The 23,243-nt window shown below is 33.8% G+C and overlaps 2 protein-coding genes across 8 annotated transcripts; one reads left to right on the plus strand and one right to left on the minus strand.

The window, feature by feature from the left end:
• On the minus strand, window positions 5,809-7,194 carry LOC105163761 (inactive protein RESTRICTED TEV MOVEMENT 2). Its single transcript, XM_011082215.2, has 2 exons — window positions 6,993-7,194; window positions 5,809-6,592 (listed from the first exon to the last, which is right to left on the minus strand). Exons 1-2 carry the CDS (start codon window positions 7,096-7,098, stop codon window positions 5,925-5,927), a joined length of 774 nt encoding a protein of 257 aa, XP_011080517.1. The 5' UTR covers window positions 7,099-7,194; the 3' UTR covers window positions 5,809-5,924.
• Window positions 9,075-22,890, plus strand: LOC105163762. 7 transcript variants are annotated; one of them, XM_011082216.2, is made up of 14 exons: window positions 9,075-9,375; window positions 10,217-10,891; window positions 11,494-11,700; window positions 11,796-12,104; window positions 12,591-12,715; window positions 12,888-13,979; window positions 14,905-15,046; window positions 15,116-15,275; window positions 15,939-16,102; window positions 16,419-16,480; window positions 18,070-18,169; window positions 19,769-19,830; window positions 20,475-20,634; window positions 22,080-22,888. In XM_011082216.2, exons 1-14 carry the CDS (start codon window positions 9,205-9,207, stop codon window positions 22,254-22,256), a joined length of 3,606 nt encoding a protein of 1,201 aa, XP_011080518.1. In that variant the 5' UTR covers window positions 9,075-9,204; the 3' UTR covers window positions 22,257-22,888. The 7 variants fall into 7 exon arrangements, 6 of the variants coding, with proteins under 6 accessions (XP_011080518.1, XP_011080519.1, XP_011080520.1 ...); XM_011082217.2 differs by having other exon boundaries at window positions 12,891-13,979; window positions 22,080-22,887; XM_020694855.1 differs by having other exon boundaries at window positions 9,258-9,375; window positions 10,225-10,891.

Here is a 23,243-nt window from a genome sequence, read left to right on the forward strand (position 1 = left end):
TGGTGTCTGGGCTGTGTGTAATGGTAGGGCCAGAATATGAGTGTGTGATCATATGTAATTGATCACTTTTTTTAAATTATGCATCAATTTATCCAATGAGTATAATGCATTTTATATGTAAGTATATATTCTTGATATGCAACTGATTATTTTATAGATGGTATAATTAATTCAATTTCAATTTAAATGTATAAAATCTAACTGTGTTTTAAAAATCTGCTCGACCCCCCTCTCTATTTTAAAAATAGACAAAAAAAAATTATTTCTATTTTATTAAATGTAGCTCAATCGTTTTTTTTCGTTAAATGTAACTAACATCGTTAATTTTTTCACAAAATAACAGTTATACCCTTACTTAATATATATTATTTCTTTATTTTAATAACCTTTGAATCAATCTATATTGATTATACCATATTCGTTAAATCTAATCAATTAATCGTAATCGTTGAATTTTAAATTTATAAAAAAAAAAAATCAAGTATTGATATTTTATTGATTAAATATATCATTTGAAAAAAAAATTAATCCCCCCACCCCCCATGCCGTGTGGCTGGGGAGGGGGAAGGCGATCGAGGGGTTACACAGTTTTTAATAATTATAAAAATAAATTTAAATTATATTTTTTTATAAAATGATAAATTTATAAATAAAAAATGATATTTTTGAGTAAATATATATAATTTTGTTTTTAATGGTTAAAAATGCAAAAAAAAAAATCACACAAAATAAATAAAAATATATATACATGTTCAATATATTTTTATTAATATATTTTATGCCAACAGTGTATTTGTATCATCGAATACGTATACATATACCATACTCTAGAGTCTGAATTTTGATAAGGGGAGAGAAAAATATGAAAAAAGATAAAATATTAAAAGAGATACATTTCAAAATAAGATAGATATTTGTTCAATATTTCCGTTCAATATAATATATTGAAACCTCTCAAAGAATCAATTTATAAATTTTCAAAACCCTAATTATAAAAGGAGATGTAAAGGTATGCACTAATTAAAGCAAATCACATTTTGCAACTAAGTTGGCCCCAATTCAACAATGGTGGTGGTACAACTAACATACCAAGAAGTTTCCAAGAACTACAATGCCAACAACTGGAGATACTTACATACTGGTTTAACCGCGACATCTTGTATTTGTACGAAAAAATAAATTATGAATTCATTTTTTATTAAAAATAAAATTTGAAATTATACTTGCACGATAATTTTTTGTTTGCAAAGGTACCCCTTCGATTAGGGTTTGTAAATTTATTTTCTAAGAACTTTGTAATTGGATAAAAAACATTGATTTATGAGAACAACTTAGTCATGTTATCAATATTCTTTTTTTTATTCAAATTATTATTTTTCGTTCAAATTCTGATATAATTGTAAATGGAGTATTTTTCAAAAGGGTGTAAATATAATTTCAAAAAAAAATAAAAAAAAAAATTGTAGTAATTAATGCTTATTTACTATTTTAAAAATTATATATTGTTATTTATATAAATTAATTATAATACAAAGTGGCACGTCAATTTGTAATAAAAGATTCGAACCGTATATATTGAGATTTTAAAGTGGGCTATCAATTTAAGAATATTAATGTACAATATGGTGGTAGGGCATTTGCTATAAATAGGAAATACTTATTGAATGGAGTTGTGCTTGTTATGTAGGTTATATTTAGACATTAGATCTTTCATCAAGAATAATATTCTAAAAAGAACATTTTTATCGCATTAAAATTTAATACCTTAAATTACAACGAGCCCTCGTGATATTTTTTATAATAATAAGTGTTTTTTCGTTGTTTGAAAAATTACCAATATATATATTTTCACCTTTGACTTATGGTCTGTTAATACAAATCACCTATACTTTTTGAAAAACTATACATACATTTTAAAAAAACATCAGCATCACATCATTACACAAACTATTATACTTTTCGAGTTTTATAGGTAGTTTTTGTAATTATATAAAGGTTTAAAGGCAATTTTCGTCCCCTAACTTCAAGCCATTCTCGTTTTAGTCCCTTAAGTTACTAGGGTTCCATTTTGGTATCGTAAAACTGAAAAAAATTCAATTTTGATACAAATTTGGTCGGAAAGTTGAGTCACTCACCGGAAAAAATTACATGTCAGGCATGTGACTTTTTAAATTGAGGCTTGCATTGTGATTGGCTGAAAAGATGATGTGGTGAAGACATGGCCTAAAGTTAAGGGATTAAAATGAGAATGGCATGAAGTTAGGGGGACGAAAATTGCCTTTAAGCCTTTTAGGATGGCTAATCACAATGCAAGCCCCAATTTAAAAAGTCACATGCCTAGTATGTGACTTTTTCCGGCGAATGACTCAACTTACGATCAAATTTGTACCAAAATTGAGATTTTTTCAGTTTTACGGGACCAAAATAGAACCCTAGTAACTTAGAGAACTAAAACGAGAATAATTTGAAATTAGGGGACGAAAATTTCCTTTAATCCTTATATAAAATATTTTATATAAATAGATCAGCGAGCTGTAAACGTAATTATCCCATAAAAATAATGATAATTCCATTCGAAACGTAATGCATGAGCCATTACACTGTGGAACTCTTTTACTTTTCTTTCTTAATGCTTTGTCCTAATTGCAATTTGCATTAATTAATGAAGATTAAGAGGAGTTGATAATGACATTGATACAGTAACATAGCACGTGATTAGTATGGAATAAACAAAGAATCTGATAATTAGCACTTGATTAAGACTGTTCTCGTAATTAACTTACAGAAGATACCATGATGTCCACAATTGTTTTTGTGTTAATTATCAAAACCATACTTAATTATTATCCTAATTAAGGGTCTTGTTGCCACATAAAATTATTTTTAAATTTTAATATCAACATCCTCTTCCTTCCTTCTTTCTTTATTTCTTTTTTCTTTCTTAATTATGAATTTAATAAAGTAATTATGGTGGTGGTAGTCTAAATAAAGGACAAATTAGAAAAGGTTTTCCTCAAGTTTGTGATTTATTTGGGTAAATTACAACGGGTTCTTTTAAGGTTTGCTATAATTATAAATATTTTATCATTGTTTGAAACGTTACAAATACTTTCTGAAATTACAAGCACCCTAATAAATACTCCCTAGTGATAGCTCATTGGAGGAGATATTTCTTAGAATATTTAGAGGTATTTATAATTTTTCTAACAACGATGGTTATTTGTAAATTAAGATAAATTTTAAGGGAGCCCATTGTAATTTACCCTAATTAGAAAAATTACAAATATTCACTGAATTAATAGTCGTTTAACAAATGCTCGGTTATAATAGGCTGTCACGAGGAGTATCTATAATTATAACAAACTTCAGGAGAGCCCGTCGTAACGTACCCTTTTAATAAAATAAATTGTACATTCGCGATATATAAGTTAGGAAAAAAAAAATTATTCGGATCAGGTTTGGTTAAATGAAACCAATCATATAACATGTGCATCACACTTGCTATGTTATTTGTTACTTTCTTTGAACTATACACCAATCATACGAAAAGTATATCATACTTGTCATATGACTGATTCAGGTTTGACCGAATTGGGTTTAGACTATAATTTCTCTATAAGTTAGGATAAATTGCAAAAAAACTCCTGTCATTTAAAAACTCGGCAAAAAAGACCCATCTGATTTGAAATAGGTAAATATCCCCCTATATTTTATAAATTCAACTAAATTGCCCATCTCTATTAAATATAACTAACAACATCAACTTTTTTATATCCTTACATATTACATATTGTTTATTTTTTTTTTAATGATCGTTGAATCCTTATTGATTAGACGAGAGCAGTTAGATCTTAAATTTATAAAAAAAGTTAAGAATTTAGATTTATTATTTTAAATATATATTATAAAAATATTTTTTTTTAAAAAAAAAAGAGAAAACTACTCTTCCACACCTCGGCCCAATTTGGTGACGTTGTCCAAAAAAGATAAGGAGGGCGATGGCCGAAAAAAAAAAAAAAAAAGACAAAAGACGACAACCAGGCGACGGCCGCCAACGAACGCTAGATCTAGGCGGTTGTCGCCCTCTTTGCGTTCTTTTCTTATTTTTTCTTTTTCTTTTTAAATATATAATACTAACTTAAATATAAATATCATATATAAAAAATAATATAATTAATAAAATATTTAACCTAAATAATAATTCAAATTAATTTATAAATTATAATTGTTTTAATTATTTAAGATTTATATTTATGTACATATTTAAATTTGAAAAATAAAATTTAGTATATAATGTAATTCTTTTAATTTTTTTGGTATCTTATATTTGATATAAGTATATTTTAAAATAATCTTAAATTAAAAATTATAATGTATAATTTTTATAATTCATTAATATCCATATTTGTTAAGACATTTAAATTTTCTGTTGTGATTTAATTTAATTTTTAATCTAAATTGTTAAATATTAAAAAAATTATATAATATTTTTGTACTTTTAAATAAATATATCTAAAAAAATTTAATTTTTTATAGAGATAAAAATTAAAAAAAGAATACTCAAAATAAGTTGAAAACAAGTAAAAAATCATCAAAAACTATTATATAGTCATACAGGGACATTTTAATCATAATGACAATAAAAAAATCATTTAAAGATTCCAAAACAGTTCCCAAATCGCACCACTCGCACGTGCAATGTACGCTCCATCAATTCCTGAAGATAGGTTTTTTTTGCTGGAGTTTACAAAACACGAGCACTTACAAAACACAAGCACTATGTTTGTTTTCATTTCCAACTTATTTCCGAGACAAGTCAAAACATACCCAATGTTTGCCATAATTAAAAAACACCTTATTTAGGTGTTTTTAACTGTTTTAGCATAAAAATATATATATATACACATACATATATACATAAATATATATAAAAAAAGTATGATTTGACAATAAATAGTAATTTTTTACTTATAGGTTTTGTCTCGAATATGCCACACACGGCAGTTTGTGATTGCCCATCTCTTTTATTTTACCTACTTCCCCTTGAAACATATGAAGCCCAAAGTAGTTTTGAAAGACTATTCAGGGCCAATTAATTTGGACTCGAGAATTTTAGATTAAAGGTCACAATTTTGCTCAGGTACAAAATTATATTTTTTCAATAAAATATGAATTTTCGTTATAATTAAAAATAAAACATTATAGTAAATATGAATTCGTTAGAGTTTTACAACTACATTTGTCGTTGTTTTTGAAAATAAGGTTGAAGCATTATTTATAGTTACAAATTATGATAAATATTTTTATCATAACTAAAGTCATGGTAGAACTCGAATTATCATGGTCAACACTTAAATTTTTGCACTGATTTGTTTGACTGCGGTCAAAAGTATTAATTTAGCATAATATAATTAAATTCAGATTACAATGGAAAAAATGCGAATAACTCCTTTGTGATATTGCAAATTAACAAATTACCCTTCTATATATGAAAAATAAAATAGCAATTTACCTTCCTATATTTTTAAAATGCAGCAATTTACCCCCTTATATTTTTTAAAATAAAATAATTTACCTCCTTAAACAGAGAGGTAAATTGCTTTATTTTTAAAAATACAAGGAGGTAAATTACTATTTTTTTTATTAATTTGATCATTTATAGTATTACAGAGTTTAAATTACATTGAACCCTTTTTCTATTCGAAATTCTATTGTACCTTCGGCATATATATAATACTTTTAAAAAATAAAATAAGTATGATAATCTTTATTCATGTATTATTAAATGAAATAAAAAAAAAAGCAAAATAAAAAATTAAAATCCGCATTGTAGTACATTTATTCACATCAACAAGTTGAAATCACATACACGTCAATTAAGCTGATATGATCCATTACAAAACAACAAGCAGCTTAGTTACAATTCACTCAGCTTTTCCTGAAAACCAATTCATCCTGCTAATATAGATTCCAAGTCCAAAAGCAAAGACAACGGCCAGAATCATCATCACCGTCTGCCTCGCCGTCCTCAGTTTGGCCGCCGGACTTCCCGCACTGAGCTTATGCTCATCTGCTTTCGCTACGCCACCGCCGTTAGTCGTTTTATTCCCCAACTGAGGAGCATCAGCTTGCGCTGCAGTCCTTTCATATTTATCGTTCGCGGACGTTGTTGCTGCGGCTTTCTCTTTCTCCTTTTCCTTAGTGGGTTTTGCGTCTTTTATCTGAGCTGATTCCTGGGAATGATCTGCAGCTTCCTTATTGGTGCTAGTCTGCTTGCTTTGTTCATCGTGTTTCGGTGCTTGATCGATCTTTTGAGCCGGTGGGGGCTCGTTCGTGGGCGTCGTCGTCTGCTGGGGCTGTGGGGGTGGGGTTTTGTTGTCTTCTTTGTCTGCGGGAACGATGAGTTTTGGCTGCCTGACGTAGAGTATGCCGCCTTCGAATTTAGCGCTGATTTTGTTGGTGTCGCAGTTTGCGGAGACGGGGAAATCCTTCTGAAAGCTGCTCCACTTGTTGTCCCCAACTGGCCTTATTCCGCTTATCTTCAGGATCCCTGATCTTGTTAGCTGAACTCTCAATTGTTCTTTCGTGAACCCTGTAATGCGTTGGCCGCTGTCGTCAGAGTTACTAAATATTGAATGATTCCCCGTTCTATATATAAACTTAAACTAAACTTTCAAATGAAGGGCTCATTCAATATTATGGTATTAGAGTCTAGTCAAATAAGATATTTGGTGATATATAGTATTTTGAATTTTTTGACGTGATGATCCATGATAATACGCATGCATAGAAGTGTTATTATTGATGCAGCATGTGACAAGAGGGACTCCCTACGCCCATGGAGGTTTGTTTTTATGAAAACGCACCTTGTTAGGTAGAAAAACCATTAAATTTGAGACTTATAAGTCATACACTCTAATATTGACATAGAACGCTTGCCAGCATTAGAGAATAAAAGAACAGGAGGTGGGAGGAGGGTATAGCCAACATACCGGGAAGATACAAGAGGAGGGTATCGCATTCTTCCTCATGTATCAAATCGGACGATGGTTCGAAACTGTTGGTAGCAGATGCGGCAGCCCCAGCACTTGCGTCCATATTGTTATCGATCTTTTATCGATTTTCTTACTATATAATATATTTTTTTTTTCTTTTTGGGGCTTGCTCTGTTGATGAGAGATGGTGAGTGATGAGGATGGTAGTGTGTGTATGTATGTTATATATATATAGCATTGTGTGTTTGTGTGTGTGATTAGACATAGAGTTTCTTTGAGAATAGATATACCTTTATTAGAATGCAGGCTTTCTTTGCATTTTGGACTTAGTTCTTGTGGAATATTTCCTTTTCTACATGCAATCAAAGACTCCATGTTGGCTTATTCTCTTTAGTTTAGTAGCTTCCTCCACAGGGAAAGAACAAACTTCCTCCTTGTGTTTTTTCATGCTTATTTAACTATTTCTAAATTATATCTCCAATTTTATTATAAAATTATAATTATTTTTTATTTCTTAAACTTTAAATCTATACTTTTATTATATAATAAATAAGCACCGTTGTCGTGTCTTCTTGTCGTTTTTCATTTTTTAGAAATTATTTTATTAATCTTCATTTTCTCTGTCTTTTTTCTCAGCTTCCGCCACTAGTTTTGATTTTATATTTTGGCATTTCTCGAGACAAGATAAAACACATCCAATGTTTGTTCTTATATTTTTTTACACCTTATCTGTGTGTTTTTTTATTTTTCAACTTTCTATATATACATGAATTGATAATGAACAGTGTTTTTTGTCTACCAAAAAATACAACATTAAATATGCAATAATTATATATATACATATTTACATATAAAAATATATATGTTTGACAATGAACAATGATTTTTGTCTCCCAAATCCCAAAATCAAACCTATACCACTTATTTTAAAATATTTTAAATTACCTCAAAACACAAATTTAAATATATCATCTATCTCCAGCACACACTTATTTATTTCTATTTTTCTCTCTTTATCTTCAAAACACCAAAACAAAACACTTAAAACACAAATCCAAACACTATGTATGTTTCTTTTCTTTCTCCCCATCTTTTTTTCAATAATTTCTCATCAATTTCTTTAATTTGTAGTTTTTCTTATTTATCCAATAAAAAAATATACTTTTAAAATAATCATTTATTTTTTTCAAATTTAAAATTAATTATACACACATTTGAGTGTGTGGTGCACATTGGTCTTGAGTAATGTTGCCCTAAGATAGGTTGGAATTATATGGGTAAAGTTTGGATCATTTGCTTTAGACCCAATTTCATTGTCCAAAACCCATACTCATCAAATAAAAATTGAATGAAAATTCAAATTGATATAAATTTAGGCCCATTTTCATACTTAATTTAGCCCACCGGTTATTAAGTTTTTTATTCTTGTCCCGTATCTGTTTTCGTTTCAAAATCAATTAATAATGATCCATTACTTGAACATATATGACATAATTATTTAGATTCAACTTTTTAACATTAAATCAATATATTAATATGACTCAAATTATAAACAAATTTCATTAATTCAATCAATATCAATATAATTAAGAACGTATCAATTATAAAAACGCACGTAAAGTGAGATAAATATCCATATATTTAATATGATTTGAACTCATGATTTCGAACTTGTTCATGAACTTTAACTCTACCCTTGGCCACTAAAGTATAACATAATTAAGCATGGCTTAAATTTCAATGATAGTCAATTTGCATCGGTTAAAAAATCAAAATAGATAATATTTAACAAAAAATTAAGAAGAAATAGACAGATATGAGTTTCCCCAAAGTCGCTGCTCACTCTTAACACGACTTTGTAGCTTTCCTTTTTTTTTTTTGGGTAATTATAATTATGTTTCACTTTTAAAAAATCAAAATAGATAATATTTAACAAAAAATTAAGAAGAAATAGACAGATATGAGTTTCCCCAAAGTCGCTGCTCACTCTTAACACGACTTTGTAGCTTTCCTTTTTTTTTTTTGGGTAATTATAATTATGTATTATTTCACTTTTAAGAGTGTACTGAGCTCACTGTAGAGAATGAAAAAGCTGAAGAATAGCTCCATTTTTAATTTTCAATTTTCCCTCTTTCTAGTTTCGACTTCACTCCACTCCGGCTGAGTGCGGGAGTTAGCAACCGTCTGCCGCCGGCGGTGGTGCGTCCTAATGGCGGTGCAGTCGTCGACCTCCGTAATGGATTCTTTGTTGGAGAAGCTCAGGCTCGAAGACCCATGGGTCCCACCCAGATCGTGGGACTCCCTTCCTTCTCAAGCCGGCGCGTCATCTCAGCCTTCTTCTAACTCGAGCCCTGCTCTATATACTACTTCAACTGTCTCTGTAATCTATCCCTTTCTCTCTGTGTCTAAGTATGAATACTTGTGAATTTCTTGATGCATACATGTTTTGTATGGTTTTTATGTGTGAAAAATGGGGAATTCAGTTGGTTAATGCTGGAATGTGCATGGATTGTGATTGTCTAAGCAATATGGCAATTCATATTGTTCAGATTTTTCGTTGCGCGAACATGTTTGGAGGTTTTAAGTGATTACTGAATAAATGCTTATTTCAATTAACAACGTGAAATTAGAAAAAGGAACTTGAATGTATTAGGTTTACTAAACAATATTAAAGAAAGGTGTTTTTTTGTCCCTCAATAGTTGTTAATCTAGCTTTTCCTCTGAATGCTTCATAATTTTGAGTCAAGAATCAAATATTCTATATATGAAAATGCATGTCTAAGGCAAATAAACCTTCAATGCTAGTACCAATGAAAAAATCAATTTTTAAGTGGGTTTATTGAACCCTCACAAGATAATTTGGCTATGCCTTTGTAAATATGGACCAAATACACACAGTTGACCCCATACATGAGTACATAAACTTTTCTGATTGTCCTATGCTTGTAAATGTGTAACTTATGAACCTGTTAAAGCATCAGATCAGCCTCAGCTGAAGAATCTATCCAGGATATGGACATGCTCATTATACAACACGTGAATTCAGCAAATGTGCAGTTTCTCTGATATGAATCCATTTTATTTTGTTAATTTTTCCTTGTCTTTGTGAAGTGGAATGGTTTTCTTTCTATGGATGCCCCTAATTTTGTTCCTTTCCTTGTTTTGTGGTATTAGTTTGCATCTATTTATCATTCTCTTTTAACTTTCTGCATTCGGTTTAGGAGCCCAGTTTGGTAAGATTGGCAATGAATGCTCTTCAAGGTGTGGAATCAGCTTTGATATCTATTGAAAAGCTCTCAGCATTACTTCATTACAGTTCAGCAGACAGAACATCTAATCGAATTCCTAGTTTATGGACCCGTTGTTCAAGTACTGCTGCTGTAGGAAATCTTCTTACTTCTATTGGCCAGTTTGGCTGCATAATTTTCCTTCTCCGAAGATTTGTCAATTACTTCACAACTCCAGATATTGGTGGAGTGGGAGAACTTGATGAAAACCCAAAAAGTGATTCCTGTGAAGAAGGAAAATACCCCCTGCACAATCTCACTCTGATCAATCAGGCATTTGCGATTTCTGTGGGAAAGATAATAGATGGTTATATATCTGCGCTTAATACCTTACCTGCATCTGTTAGTTTAAGGCGTTTCTCGAAGACTAATGATGGAGGCTGTCTTACTAGCATTGGGCATTCAGAGATTACACTCTTGGAGGTTTACCTTCACACAACGGGATTGAGGACTCAAATTGAAGCCCTTGGAAATCTTTGCAATGTTAATCATTTAACTGTTGGCTTTCCTGTGTCATCTTTGGAATACTTGAAGACTAGAGCAGACTCAGAGTTCAGTGCCTTCCCAAAAAGTGGTGCTTTACTCTCATTTCTATATGCTCAGCTGAAGGTCAACCTGTCTAAACGAGCTTTACTTGTTGTATCTGTGTGCCTAAGCTGGAAGTGATTGCTAACTCGTAGTTTCCTACTCATTTATCCTTTTTTTTTTTTTTTTATGTTAGTCTTCATTTCAGAGTAGCACTGCACATTTTCACATTTTGATATCATGTTTTCCTAATGTTGGGTTTATTATTTTCCCATGCTATTACAATTTATGAAGCACGCATTGCTAATACAAATGATTAACTTTGTGCACCCGTAATATCTCCATAACTGGACATAATTTTTTGAGATCATAATGCCCACACCAGTGCCTTGTACTATCCCACAGGAGTTTAAAGCATGGCTAATGACTAACAATGTCATGATACAAGGTATTTACTGGAAATTATATAATCTGTCTCAGAATGCATGATCTTTGATATAGAATGCAACAGCATGGATGGTTAGCTCATGGTTCTCATAATTCGGTAGTAGCCATGATTAATTGCTTAGAGTAAACATGGATAATTTTGCACGTTTTTCACTATGCGTACTTGTAAAACTGTTAATTCTATGTTTCTTTTGAAATGCTTGCATTGTCTTATAGATGCGTGCCTCAATTTCCTTTAGGTTGCTGATCCAGACCATTCTGCCCTCCTCAAGTTCCTCTTTGTCCAGACCTATGAACCGTATAGTGATTTTATTAGGTCGTGGATTTTTGATGGCTCAATTAGTGACCCTTACCACGAATTTATTGTGGAATGCGTTGACGAGCTTTCGATTTATGCATCGGGTGAAAGTGGAGTTGCGCCGGCTTCACCTTTGCCCACCATTAGGGTAATCCCACCTATTGTGCCCTATATGCGGAGACTCCTCAAATGCTATTAATTTCTTTTCCTGTAGATCACTGATCAGAGGATTGATTATCCCAGGTACGAGATGGAGCTGCCGTACCCTGTTTCCTTGAAGAGTGCCTGGTTCCACTTTGTAGAACTGGTCAGCAGCTTCAAGTGATAATGAAGTTGCTTGAGCTGTCTATTAGTGTTGGTGCATGTGATACTCTTGAAGAGATCCTTCCCTGCTTGGTTGGTTTGTCAAATGAACATTTATGGTTTGCATTTCCACTCACGTTTGACAAGGGAACTATCGAGACACTAGTGCTTATGAGAGCCAGTTATTACCAACAAATGCTGGAAAAAATTGAAAGCATTTTACTGAAATTTGATTTTACTTATCGACAGGTAATTTCTTGGTAGTCTGTTCCTTTTGATTTTATATTTTTGCAGTCAATCTAACATTCAGAATGTTGTTCTATGATGTCCATGTCATATCCATTTCCAATCTATTTCTTTAGGACAACTGTGGATATATCCACGATAGGGAGCATGCAATTATGATATGCTTGATAACTGATGGTGACATTGTTAGGTCAAGTTGAGCCTGAGGTAAAAATGAAGCAAGAACAATCCTTGACAGGCTAAGCATCAACACTAATTTTTCCCTTCCTTTTGTTAATGTCTTCTCTGAGTCCAATGATTTTATTCAATCTTGAGACTTTGCTTTTGAAAAATATCCGGTGAGATCTCATGGATAAGTTTCGCAATCTTGTCATGTATGATGATTATCTTCTTTTTTTGGGGCCTGTCACATTCAGGTTTTATCCCTTTCGAAAGCAGTGATCTTCTGCTCGACTTAATTTGTTTTTGACATGAAGATTTTATTTTCAGTCTACTTCTCAAAGTGCTTCACTAAGACTTATGAATAATTTTGGGAAGAATCCCAACCACCAAGCATCTTCTGTTGATGACGAAAGCATGAATCCACCTCTAACCGATAGCAAAAATCAAAAGATGTAAGTTCTTGCTCTCCCCCTTTGCCCATAATCTGATAAGTTCAGACATCTCTAATGTTCAGTTTTTACCTAAATAAGCTCCCTTCCTGTTCTTAATCATGAATTTTGATCTTTGGTGTCTTAACTTTTGCTGCATTTGCCATTGAGATCAAACAGTTCTCTATTTGATTAGCAGGCCTGAATGTATGGTGGATACTGAGGCATCTAGCATTACGGATGAGTATTCTTATGCTGAAGATCTCTTGGAATCATCTGAATGCTCATCTTCTGAGAGTTCTGAGGATCAAAATGAAGCTGATAAACTGATTTTTGCATCTCGTAATGTGGAGCCAAGTTATTTATCTGCTTTGGATTTCTCCTCGAATTTGTCCAATGACAACACAATGCAAAATCTGTACCCAAGTGAGATTTCATACCCTGTGGAATATCTTCCATACAAAATAAACTGTAAATCTGGTTGTGCTGCATATGATTCACACAAGGAAAATTATCCTGTTAGTAGTGAGCAAAAACTCTCACAAACACCTCAAACCCCAGTTACAAGTAACGAGCAAGATTTATGTCTATTTGATGGTCACCTTATTGCTAGGGGGACACGTAGTACATGGTTGCATTCCCCTGATCATGAATTGGAGCTGAACATGGGAACTTGTGGATTGCTGAACACTGACTTAGATGTGTATGAACATGCTTCCAAGGTCAATACAAGCAATAAGAATCAACTTCTGCTTGAAAACAGTTTGGAAAAGCTGAAATATGATTCTACATTTTTCAGCATGAATCCAACACTGAACAGAGGTTCTTTTTTTAATGCAAGGACTGTGCTCAGTAAAAGAGGCCCTCCAAATTATAAGTATTCCTACTCTGACTTTACTTCTGTTAAAGATCCTTTGAAGGCATTTGCAGTCAAAGTGGCGGGCGATCATGGACATAAAGTTCGGCCTGAACTTTCAGTTATAACTGAAACTCCTGCTGCTGGTATTGATACTAGCAATCATCTTGATATTGAAGATTACGGTGATAGTACCATAGAGAATAATGCCAAATTGTGTCCTGTTAGTCCCCCGCCGAATAAGATGACAAGCAGTAAGGAACATTTACTGCTGCCAAATATTTCTGGTGGCAGTACTTGGGAGAGCATGCTTGCTAGATCTGAAAATGTCAACAGTTCCATAAGAGATCACAGGACTAAATTGATGGCTGGAGCTGATATGCCGCTGGATTTTGTGATCAAGAAATGTGTGTTAGATGAGATTTTGCTTCAGTATCCTTATACTTATCTTTGATGGTTAGATCACATACTAGAAGTATATCTTATAACTAATATTGCAAAGTTTTCTTTTTTTGAGTGGCTAATAGAAACTACAACATTATTTAATGCAAAGAAAATTGCTCTATCTACTGTTTTTGACAACCTATACATTCCTTGTCAGCAGGCTATTTGCACTATGTGAGTCCCTTGACTTATGAAGTTTTGCTGTCTTTTAAGCTTTTCATATGTTTCTTGTCACTAGTGAGATTTACAGATATTCAGACAACACTTTTGTATGACAGCTGTAATCTACAATGTTCTTTCAGACCACAAAGTTTCAGTATTATTTTTCTTTGTACTTCTTAATATCTTAAGATAATCCAAGCTTTTCCTCTATATATGTCCTTAATAGGAGCCCCTTTTGTAATCTCTGAGACCGATTCTTGTCTTATCAGCAAAAGCTTTGGCCATTGTCTATGCACTCAGGTGATTCCGTGATTGAAAGATAGAAGTATTTCAGAGGTATATATATTTGTGCCGGAGGCTCCCCCTCTTTATTTGACCTGTAGGTCTTGTCTTCATGTTTTAGTTTTATCAGATTGTTATCTTGAGCTTCTTAGCTGTCTGGAATCCTGTTCTTGGAAAAAGGTGGGGTATTGGTTCTGGATGTGGGTGTATTGGTTCTGGATGTCTCCCGATTGAACATTGAAATTGCTATGTCTCAGTCTGACAGGCTTAAAGATTATTTTCTGGAAAGTGAATAATGTGTCAATATCCTATCAGTTGTTTTGCACTTTCTCCAAAGATCATTTAAATGTTATTTTTCATTCTTCTACTGTAAAACTAAAGCATGATGGTCCAAAGAATGATAGATGGCTCAAGGTCTTGTATTTATTCTTGAGCTATTTTGCTTTTATGTCTTTCCTTCACCTAGTAGATACAAATATCTAAGCAAGTTGACCATCAAGTTGCTCATAGAAGGATACAAGTTGCAAGAACATTTGCGGGCGTTGCGATGCTATCATTTCATGGAACTAGCAGACTGGGCTGATCTGTTTATCATGTCTCTTTGGCCTCGTGTATTTTTCAGTTGTGTATCTGACTCTGTGCATTGGACTTCTTACTGATCCTTTTACTTGTCAAATCAGAAATGGCATGTCAATGAAGTCGATAAGAGGATCCCAGAGATTCAGGGGGTTCTGGAGCTGGCAGTCCAAAGGTCTTCATGTGAAGGAGACCCTAATAAGGACAGGCTATATGTGTACCTGAAAGGAGAAGGCGTCACACATCTATCAGCTTCTGCCATGGGTATATTTTGTATTTGAGTCAGTGTTTAGGCAAAGGTGTTTGGCATAGCGTTTCCCATGTGAATTGTAATGGCTTGCAGCTTATGCCCCATGAATATTAGTCTTTCATTATAAAACAACATGCTGTTGAAATATAAAGATAAGCTAAAAATTACAAAATCAGTGTGAGGAAGATTGTAAACTAGTAAGTAGGCTCTACATACACAAGTATATGTATAGCTCTTGAAATGCTAAAGTAGAATAGGAAAATTGCTTTAGTAATATCAACATAATCATATGAATGAAAATAATTATATAACAATGACATTGCTGTAGTAAATTTGAACATAGGGCATCTGGACTCCCAGAGTTGTGAAAAACCTAAAACTTTCTAACTCCCCACATTGTCTGTGGCATAGGGCCATAGGTTTTGTCACTTGGGGCTCTTGGTGTGTGAAGGTGTACAACCCCAGATGACCAAGCATGTGCCTCATAGAAGAAATGATACCCTGTATTGCCTCAAGGTGTTTGGGGATTCTCTCCTCAGCACTCCTGCACCTCTCAAAGCACTGACGTGGAATTTGATAATCTAATACCATATTGTATTGCCTCTGTTGCTCAACAGATGAATGTGGTTTGACCTCGGGCTTTCTTTTCTGTTTACTGATTACCTTACATTTGGCAGGAATCCACTCCTTTGATTTCTTAGGTTTGGGTTATCGAATTGATTGGCCAGTCAGTATAATTCTGACTCCTGCTGCATTGAAAATATACTCTGAGATATTTAGCTTTTTGATACAAGTGAAGCTTGCTGTTTTCTCACTGAGTGACGTATGGTGCTCACTGAAGGTATTTTCTCAGAACTGACCTATATTTTATACTGTTTTAAGTTTGGATTTACATGCACCTGTCTATGTATTGCACCTTGTGCTTTTTAGTGTTTTGGAACTTTTTTTTATGAAGTGAATGACTATAATTTCAAGTTCTGCATTATAGTCATTCGTAGGAGTGTAAAAGAATCATAGCATTCGCTTTATGCTTCATAACCCAGGAGTAATCGATTCTATCACTTCTATCATAGATGGGAACTAATAAAGAGTTGAGTCTTTCATTGACTAATATTTATATGATGCTTCTGAACTACTTCTACACGATTTCCAAGCAGTGTTATCGTTTGGAGCAACACAAAGGAGAGGTCCACCAAATTTCAATCTTAACTGAAACAAGGTAAGTTCGAGTTCAATCTTTGGCTGTTGTATGATTCGATTAAGAAAGAGGAAAAGAAACAGGTAGGAAGCTTCTATTGATTTCATAAATTGATGTATGAAGTCTTTCTACTTCCTCGTACTAAGTTCATTGACTGTAAGTTGTTTTCCTTGAAAGTTTTAGGCCATGTTTAGTAAGCATTGTGGTATTAGTGCATATTATAGTCTTTTGTGATTAATAGCTGTATAAACCACGATTTAATGTCCAAGCAACCTGTTTACTATTGCCGTAAACATTTGGGACAATCTTTAGTTGACTCGTTTTAAAATTCCAGGAAAGGGGACAGTTTCATTAATTACTGTCAGAAACACGACCGAAATTAACGCCAAACATGACTGCATTTCAGGGAGAAAAAAATTGAGCTGATGGACCAAAACTGGAAGTGAATTTTCAATCCAGCAAAGAGGGACCCATGGGGTTTTTAATCCTGGGCAAGTGGTATGGATTGGAATCGGTGCCCAACCCCAGCCAATACCGGGCCCTCGTGCTTAATCGTGGGCCGCCAAATATGCTAATAAACAGTCTATTGGGCTGGATTAAGCAACATATCCCACCAAATAAGGCCTACTAAACAAGGCCTTACTGTAGTGTTAAATCCCTGAGGAAGTGGGCATGTTTATTAGATAGTAAGACACTTCCTGTCTAATTGCTGAATTTTAGAAATCCCATGGCATTTGTCTCAGATGGTGTCAACACATGCATAAGAAAAGAAGATTAGCTTACACCCTCTGAAGTTGCTACACCAATTCTGGAATTTGGTGTTCCATCATTTCGTATTACCCACCATTTTGAGGACTGTTGAAGGTTATAGAGGAGGTGAGAAGCATGTCATCTTAGGTATTGATTCTATCCTGGTTACTGAGATAAATAGGATTTCTGTGATATCTGAGAAAAGCAAAATGGGAAGAGTCATTTTCAATTAATGTTTTTGGGAAGGGTATGCTTCTACTTTAGGAAGTTTCCTCCTTTGTTTTTTTATCCCTGCAGAGATCAGAACAGATAACTTATTAGGCCTTGTTTCTTGATCTTGATGTCGCATTTTGGGCGGATATTGTCACAATCACCTGAAAAATGGTGCATTACACATTATGGGTAGTAGACTTACCATATAGATCATAGCATCCGTTGTCTATAATTTTTTTATGTTTGTTTTGATCTTTGTTCTAGGTCGGTCTTTTCTCCTTCCTGTTTCTTTGCCCAGATCTGTTCCTAATTCTGAGGTTTGTGGTGCTAAGAACAGCTAAACTTTGCTGAGATGTGTAGTTATGGCTCTCTGTTGGCCAATTGGGATAAAAAGAAACATTATACATGAACTGATTTTCTTAATCAACGGGGCGATTATCTTAAGCTCAAGATTACTTCATGTTGAATGTTAAGATTTCATTAATTTTTTCCTGATCCTTGCCCCTGCAGGGATTACTAAATTATGCTACAAAAGGTTGCATTTACCTTTTGTTTGGCTGCTTGTTAGTCATGGTGAATATATCCACACGCTTCAACAGCATACCTATGTTTTCTGTTTTCTGATTGTTTGGCTTCTTTCACTGCAGGCACAAGATTAACCATTTTGTGTCTACGTTACAGCAATATGTACAATCACAATTATCCCAAGTATCCTGGTATAGGTTTCTGCACTCTCTTGAGCGCAAGGTTTGTTGTCTATCTAGATCATATTTCAACAGCAGCAATTTTTTTCTCCATGTTAAGTTATACTCAGCAGCAACATTTCTTTTCCGTTTCAATGTAAGCTAATGGTCCACATACTATATAATCTCCTTGTAATCTATATCTACCAATCAAGTTTCTGTGGTATTAATTTTAGTGCCTCTCCTTTAATTACTTTGAGTTTCTTTAGCTTGTATTGGATTTATTGTGAGATTTAACTTATAAAGGGAAAGCAGATTGCAGATTCGATAAGAAATAAAAGGTCACAGGCACACTAAACTGTATAATTAGTGCGTCTAGAAATGATGTTCGTAGTTGCTTCTTTGTAAACCTTATTCATGACCATTAGTAGCTCAATTTGGTGACAAAATCTGTGGAAGATTCTCTACCCTGATATATAGTGACGGATTGGATATTTGGCCAGAAAAGCCCTTCAAAACGCCTACAGAAAGAAAAGACATTTTCCAGAAAGATTTTGAGCAATTAATTAGATTTTTGGGATAAACATAGTTATGCCCTCCTGCAGATTGATCAAATTATAGGAGCCACCTTCATTGTTTACATAATTACATTAAACCCCTGTCAGCTAGTTTCAGGCAAAAAATAGCTAGAAAGTGCAAAATGGCCTTCTTGTCCCTATATTATTGGGCAAAAAGATGAAGACTTAGTCAAAAAACTAAGATGTTGCATGAATAACAGTACCCTTCAGTTTTCAATTTGAAAACCCATCTTATTTCTTTCTTCCCTCTCCTACATAGCTCTCTGAATAATCCACCAAACCACACACAAACATGTATGCACATTACATATATATAAACACCACAGGTATAATATATATCCATATATACATATGCAATCACATCCACATGCACACCATATATACAACAGATGGACAACATATACCAATTTTTAGTTTGGAGTGGGGATTATGTTTGGGTTGAAAAGAGGGGTGACGGCGAGGAGGGATGGGGCAAGGGGTGGAGCTTGTTGACTTGTTAGAGAAGAAGATAGTAAAAAAAAAAGAAAAAAAAAATTAAATAGGAAATAGAAGTCTACAAGAAAAAAGAAATGAAAGAGAAAATAATATTTTATTCTTTTCCCACCTAGTTTCCTTATTTAATTCTTATATATTTGGTCATATAGTTAGGTTATTTTATAAGTATTCTTATGAATTATTTGATAAAAAATTATTTTGATTTGTTTGTTTAGAAAAAAATTATTACTCAAGCACAGGCTCGACCCTATTAGCTTGTGGTTCAAGCCTATTGACCTAGGGAAGTTTCATTATATATTTTGAATTGCATTTTCAACAGTATGATAATCACATTAAGTCACTGATGTGACATCCTGAATTAGAAAAACCCTTGAACTCGATTCCGGGAAACTGGAAATTGACTTCAAACTTAAGTGAGCATGCTCAATTCTGTTTGCATCCTCGTTAATATTAGCCAAAGGGTCATGTATTCATGTCTTTTGGGACAATTCTGCGAATTCTGCTCTCGTGCTATTGTTAAGGGAAAAATGTTTCTATGAATCAAGATGTCTACGAATTTTTGTGAATTTCCATTGGACTTATGTTTCCAGGTCCAAGATATGTTGGATCTCGAGTCGGTGCATATGGCATATTTGACCGAGTCGCTGCACATGTACGTCCTCTTTCTCTCTCTCCCTCAGACACCAATACATGAATATACTGTACCAACCTCACCTCACTTTCTATGCCCCAAAGTTGCTCTGCGAAACCTCCAGTTTTTATGCTATTCCTGGTAAAACAAAAACTGATTAAAATTCCAGCACAACCATTAAGACCACATTTCTGTGGCGAAGAATTCTTGTTTTAAGTTTTCCTGTCATTTATATTTATTCTTGGGCCAGATCAGTGGACAAAAAGGATTGGATGCTCTTAGAGTGCCAAACCATTTCAATTTTGTGACTAATGTACGCATTTCAGATTAAATATACTTAAAACCACATAAAGTCCTCTTTTTCTCTCGAGTTAAAAAAACAACATAAAGTCCTTTGGTAGCAACTTCTGAGCCATGTTTCATTGTTTCACAATATCCCTACTTCTCACTGATTGCTTTTGTTTTCCCTAAAAGATAATCCATATTACTACCAAATGATTTATGGATTGTTTACGAAGCCTAGGCACTAATATAGAAGTATAATTTGACTGTATGGACCTGAATACAAGAAACTTGTAGCACTGGTGCACCAATTTTTGGCCCATGGTTGCTTTTTTACGGAAAGGAATATAATGCTCGGTGAACTATTGATTGCAAACTTGCAGATGTTTTTTATCCAATGAAACACGACCTATTGCTGGCATTATCCAGAACATCTTGCAGTGTGCAATGGATTTTCGATCTTGTTTGACTGGAAGCATTCTGGGGGCTGTATCTAGTGATGAAACCTTGACCAGTATATTTTCTCAAATTGACATTTCACAGGTGATTCTTTAACAACCCTCACATAGAATATATGCTTATTCAGCTGTATATAATGGTAGGAGGGTTCAACTGTTAACTATCTTATTGAAGCTGAAGTATCAACATACGGAATGTGCAAGATAATTTTTGGTAGAAGCACATAGATATGCATATTTTGCATCTTCATAGTCAGTATTCTAGAAAATTGAAAATCAAATGGTTTTCACTCATACAGATCTCGTAGTCCACCTGAGATCAAGTATTCCTCGATTATTGTGATCTATGAGTACTATAAGGGACAGGTCGATATAGTGAGTGAGTTGCTATTTAAAAATAAGGGCCATCTGAAGGCAGTAACCATGACAAGGTAAAAGCGCATCATCAGCAGTAGTATGCTCATTCGAACTCTTTAAGGAAACTTGAAGTTCATGAATGCTCATTCTAACTTGTGGAAACAAATCTAATATGAGCTAAGACCTTTAAGCCAAAAATTAGTCCCTAAGTTTATCTGGTTCATAATTTTTGGTTTAGGATAAAAGCTTGGTTTCACATGAACCCAGAGTGCTAAATGCATAGGAGATGCATCGAACTTGCAGTTGCTCGTAAACTATTGCAGTGGTTGGAAAAAAAGATTTAAGATTTTAGTGTAATTTGGTGATATCGTGTTGGATGCATCCTCTATGCTCAAGTATGATTGCTATGTCATTGTAGAGGAAGGTATACTATAGACATCTAGGGAAAGCTAGCTGTATGATGTTGTGAGTAATAAAGAGTGCGTGTCAAACTATTTCACTTTGAGAGCCACCTCGGATCATGCTTGATTATGATATGAGCTCAAATGGATATCACAAGTATTAAGACTCCTTTAGTCCTTCTTAATGCTATCCACTCTTGTGAGGAGCTGGACGGAATCAGTGTGCTAGTAGGATTTTACTAATAGCATGGTGGAGATGAGTAGCGAAATGAATGTGTATGAGATGTGGTCAAAAACTCCCAAACTTGATATGATATTGAAGCTTTGGGATAAAGTACCGGCAATGCATGTATGTTACTATTGCGTATGAAGTATCATCGTGGAGTATCTCTTAATTGATGTGGGTATGCTCTGGCTAAGTTATTTGCAAACAAGATTCTGGCACACTAGTAAGGAGACTAAGGATCTGTTGATTAATGGATTTCTCTAAAGAAAGAAAAATGCTAGGACAAAGACGTACAAAATCTCAAGTTTATCTGGTTGTTGATGAAAACACTCGAGAAGGAGCGGGAAGTAGGGAGGTGATAAATGTCTAGGAGAAGGATACAAGCCAAGTAGACTTACTCTCATTTTCCTCACCTCTTTATCAGAAGAGAAAGTTCTTTCCTTTTTGTAGTATTTCCTGTGGCAACTAGAGAAACCAAAAGCATGTTCTCTACCATTCACTCCAACTCTCTAGAAAACAGAGTGTAATTATTCTACTTTTTTGCAGGTTCACACCATAAGAAGAGCATTCACCAAGAACCTCAAGGAGTTATACTTAATTTACCTCCAATCACCTAAACACGGTGAATTCGGACTGTCGCGTTTCTGGGATTACCTTAACTACAATGATTATTATGCAACGGTTATGAGTAGACAAATGGGGCACTGTATCTTCTATTCATAGAGCTGCTGGCCATTTGACCGTGACGATAAGTGTTGCTACCTAGATGATTCTGCTGCATTGAGGTGGCCATTTAATGCAAGATTTGGTGTCCTTCACCGCTACTACCAACAAAATCATATTCTAATTGCTTATTCTTATCTCCACGCCACCTCAATTTGTCATATTGTACGGCTGCTGCCTAATTACCCATATTACATAACATGTACATATCTTACATTTATTATTTTCCAGGAAGGATGTTGGTAGAGAAGATCATGATATAGTGATTTACATATTAATAAAGACTAAATGTAGATAGAGATGTGAGAGGCATGTGGTCGGTGAGTGATATTATATATATATCCTCTTGATCTATTCTAGTCCAACTTTTGTATTTTTTAACTTCTAATCTTTTGGGTAGTTCTGTATGTATCACATCAGCCTTTAAGCATCGTTACCCTTCTATTTTTGGAATTCTATTGTATCAGTGGTATGGGATGTATTATTTCGTACGTAAATTCTATGCTACGCCATTGCTCTGTGCATTGCGTTTGAAAGATAAGTATGCGGCAATCATCTAACTGTTGAATGTAGTAGATGTGGGATTTAAAAGACCTAATTTGGGATGGGAAAGTTGCATGAAGGGCCCCTTGGAAAGGTGGTATTGATGAAAATCCAGCAGTATGAGTCAAATTGTAAGGTCAGTGTCCAAGAAATCCGAATCAACAGTCTTTTTCCTAGAGAGGGAATATGAAAATTGTCCATTGGTAGAGTATGAAAAGGGGAAGCTGGCTGTCAGTATCAACCTTATATTTTATGCAATTCATTACCTAAGAATTTTGGACAGGAAAAGTTGAAGAGGAACTGGCATCAATTCCAATTCTTCTGTGCAAGAAAGAGCGGAGAGAGGTTGCCAGAAGCAAACCTCATAAGGATTCCAATTTTTTTATTTCTTTTCATGTTTTCGGTTAAAGATATACTATCAATCCTTTTTTTTTTAGAAATATT

Source organism: Sesamum indicum, linkage group LG6, assembly GCF_000512975.1.
Source record: "Sesamum indicum cultivar Zhongzhi No. 13 linkage group LG6, S_indicum_v1.0, whole genome shotgun sequence".
NCBI classification, from domain to species: Eukaryota; Viridiplantae; Streptophyta; class Magnoliopsida; order Lamiales; family Pedaliaceae; genus Sesamum; species Sesamum indicum.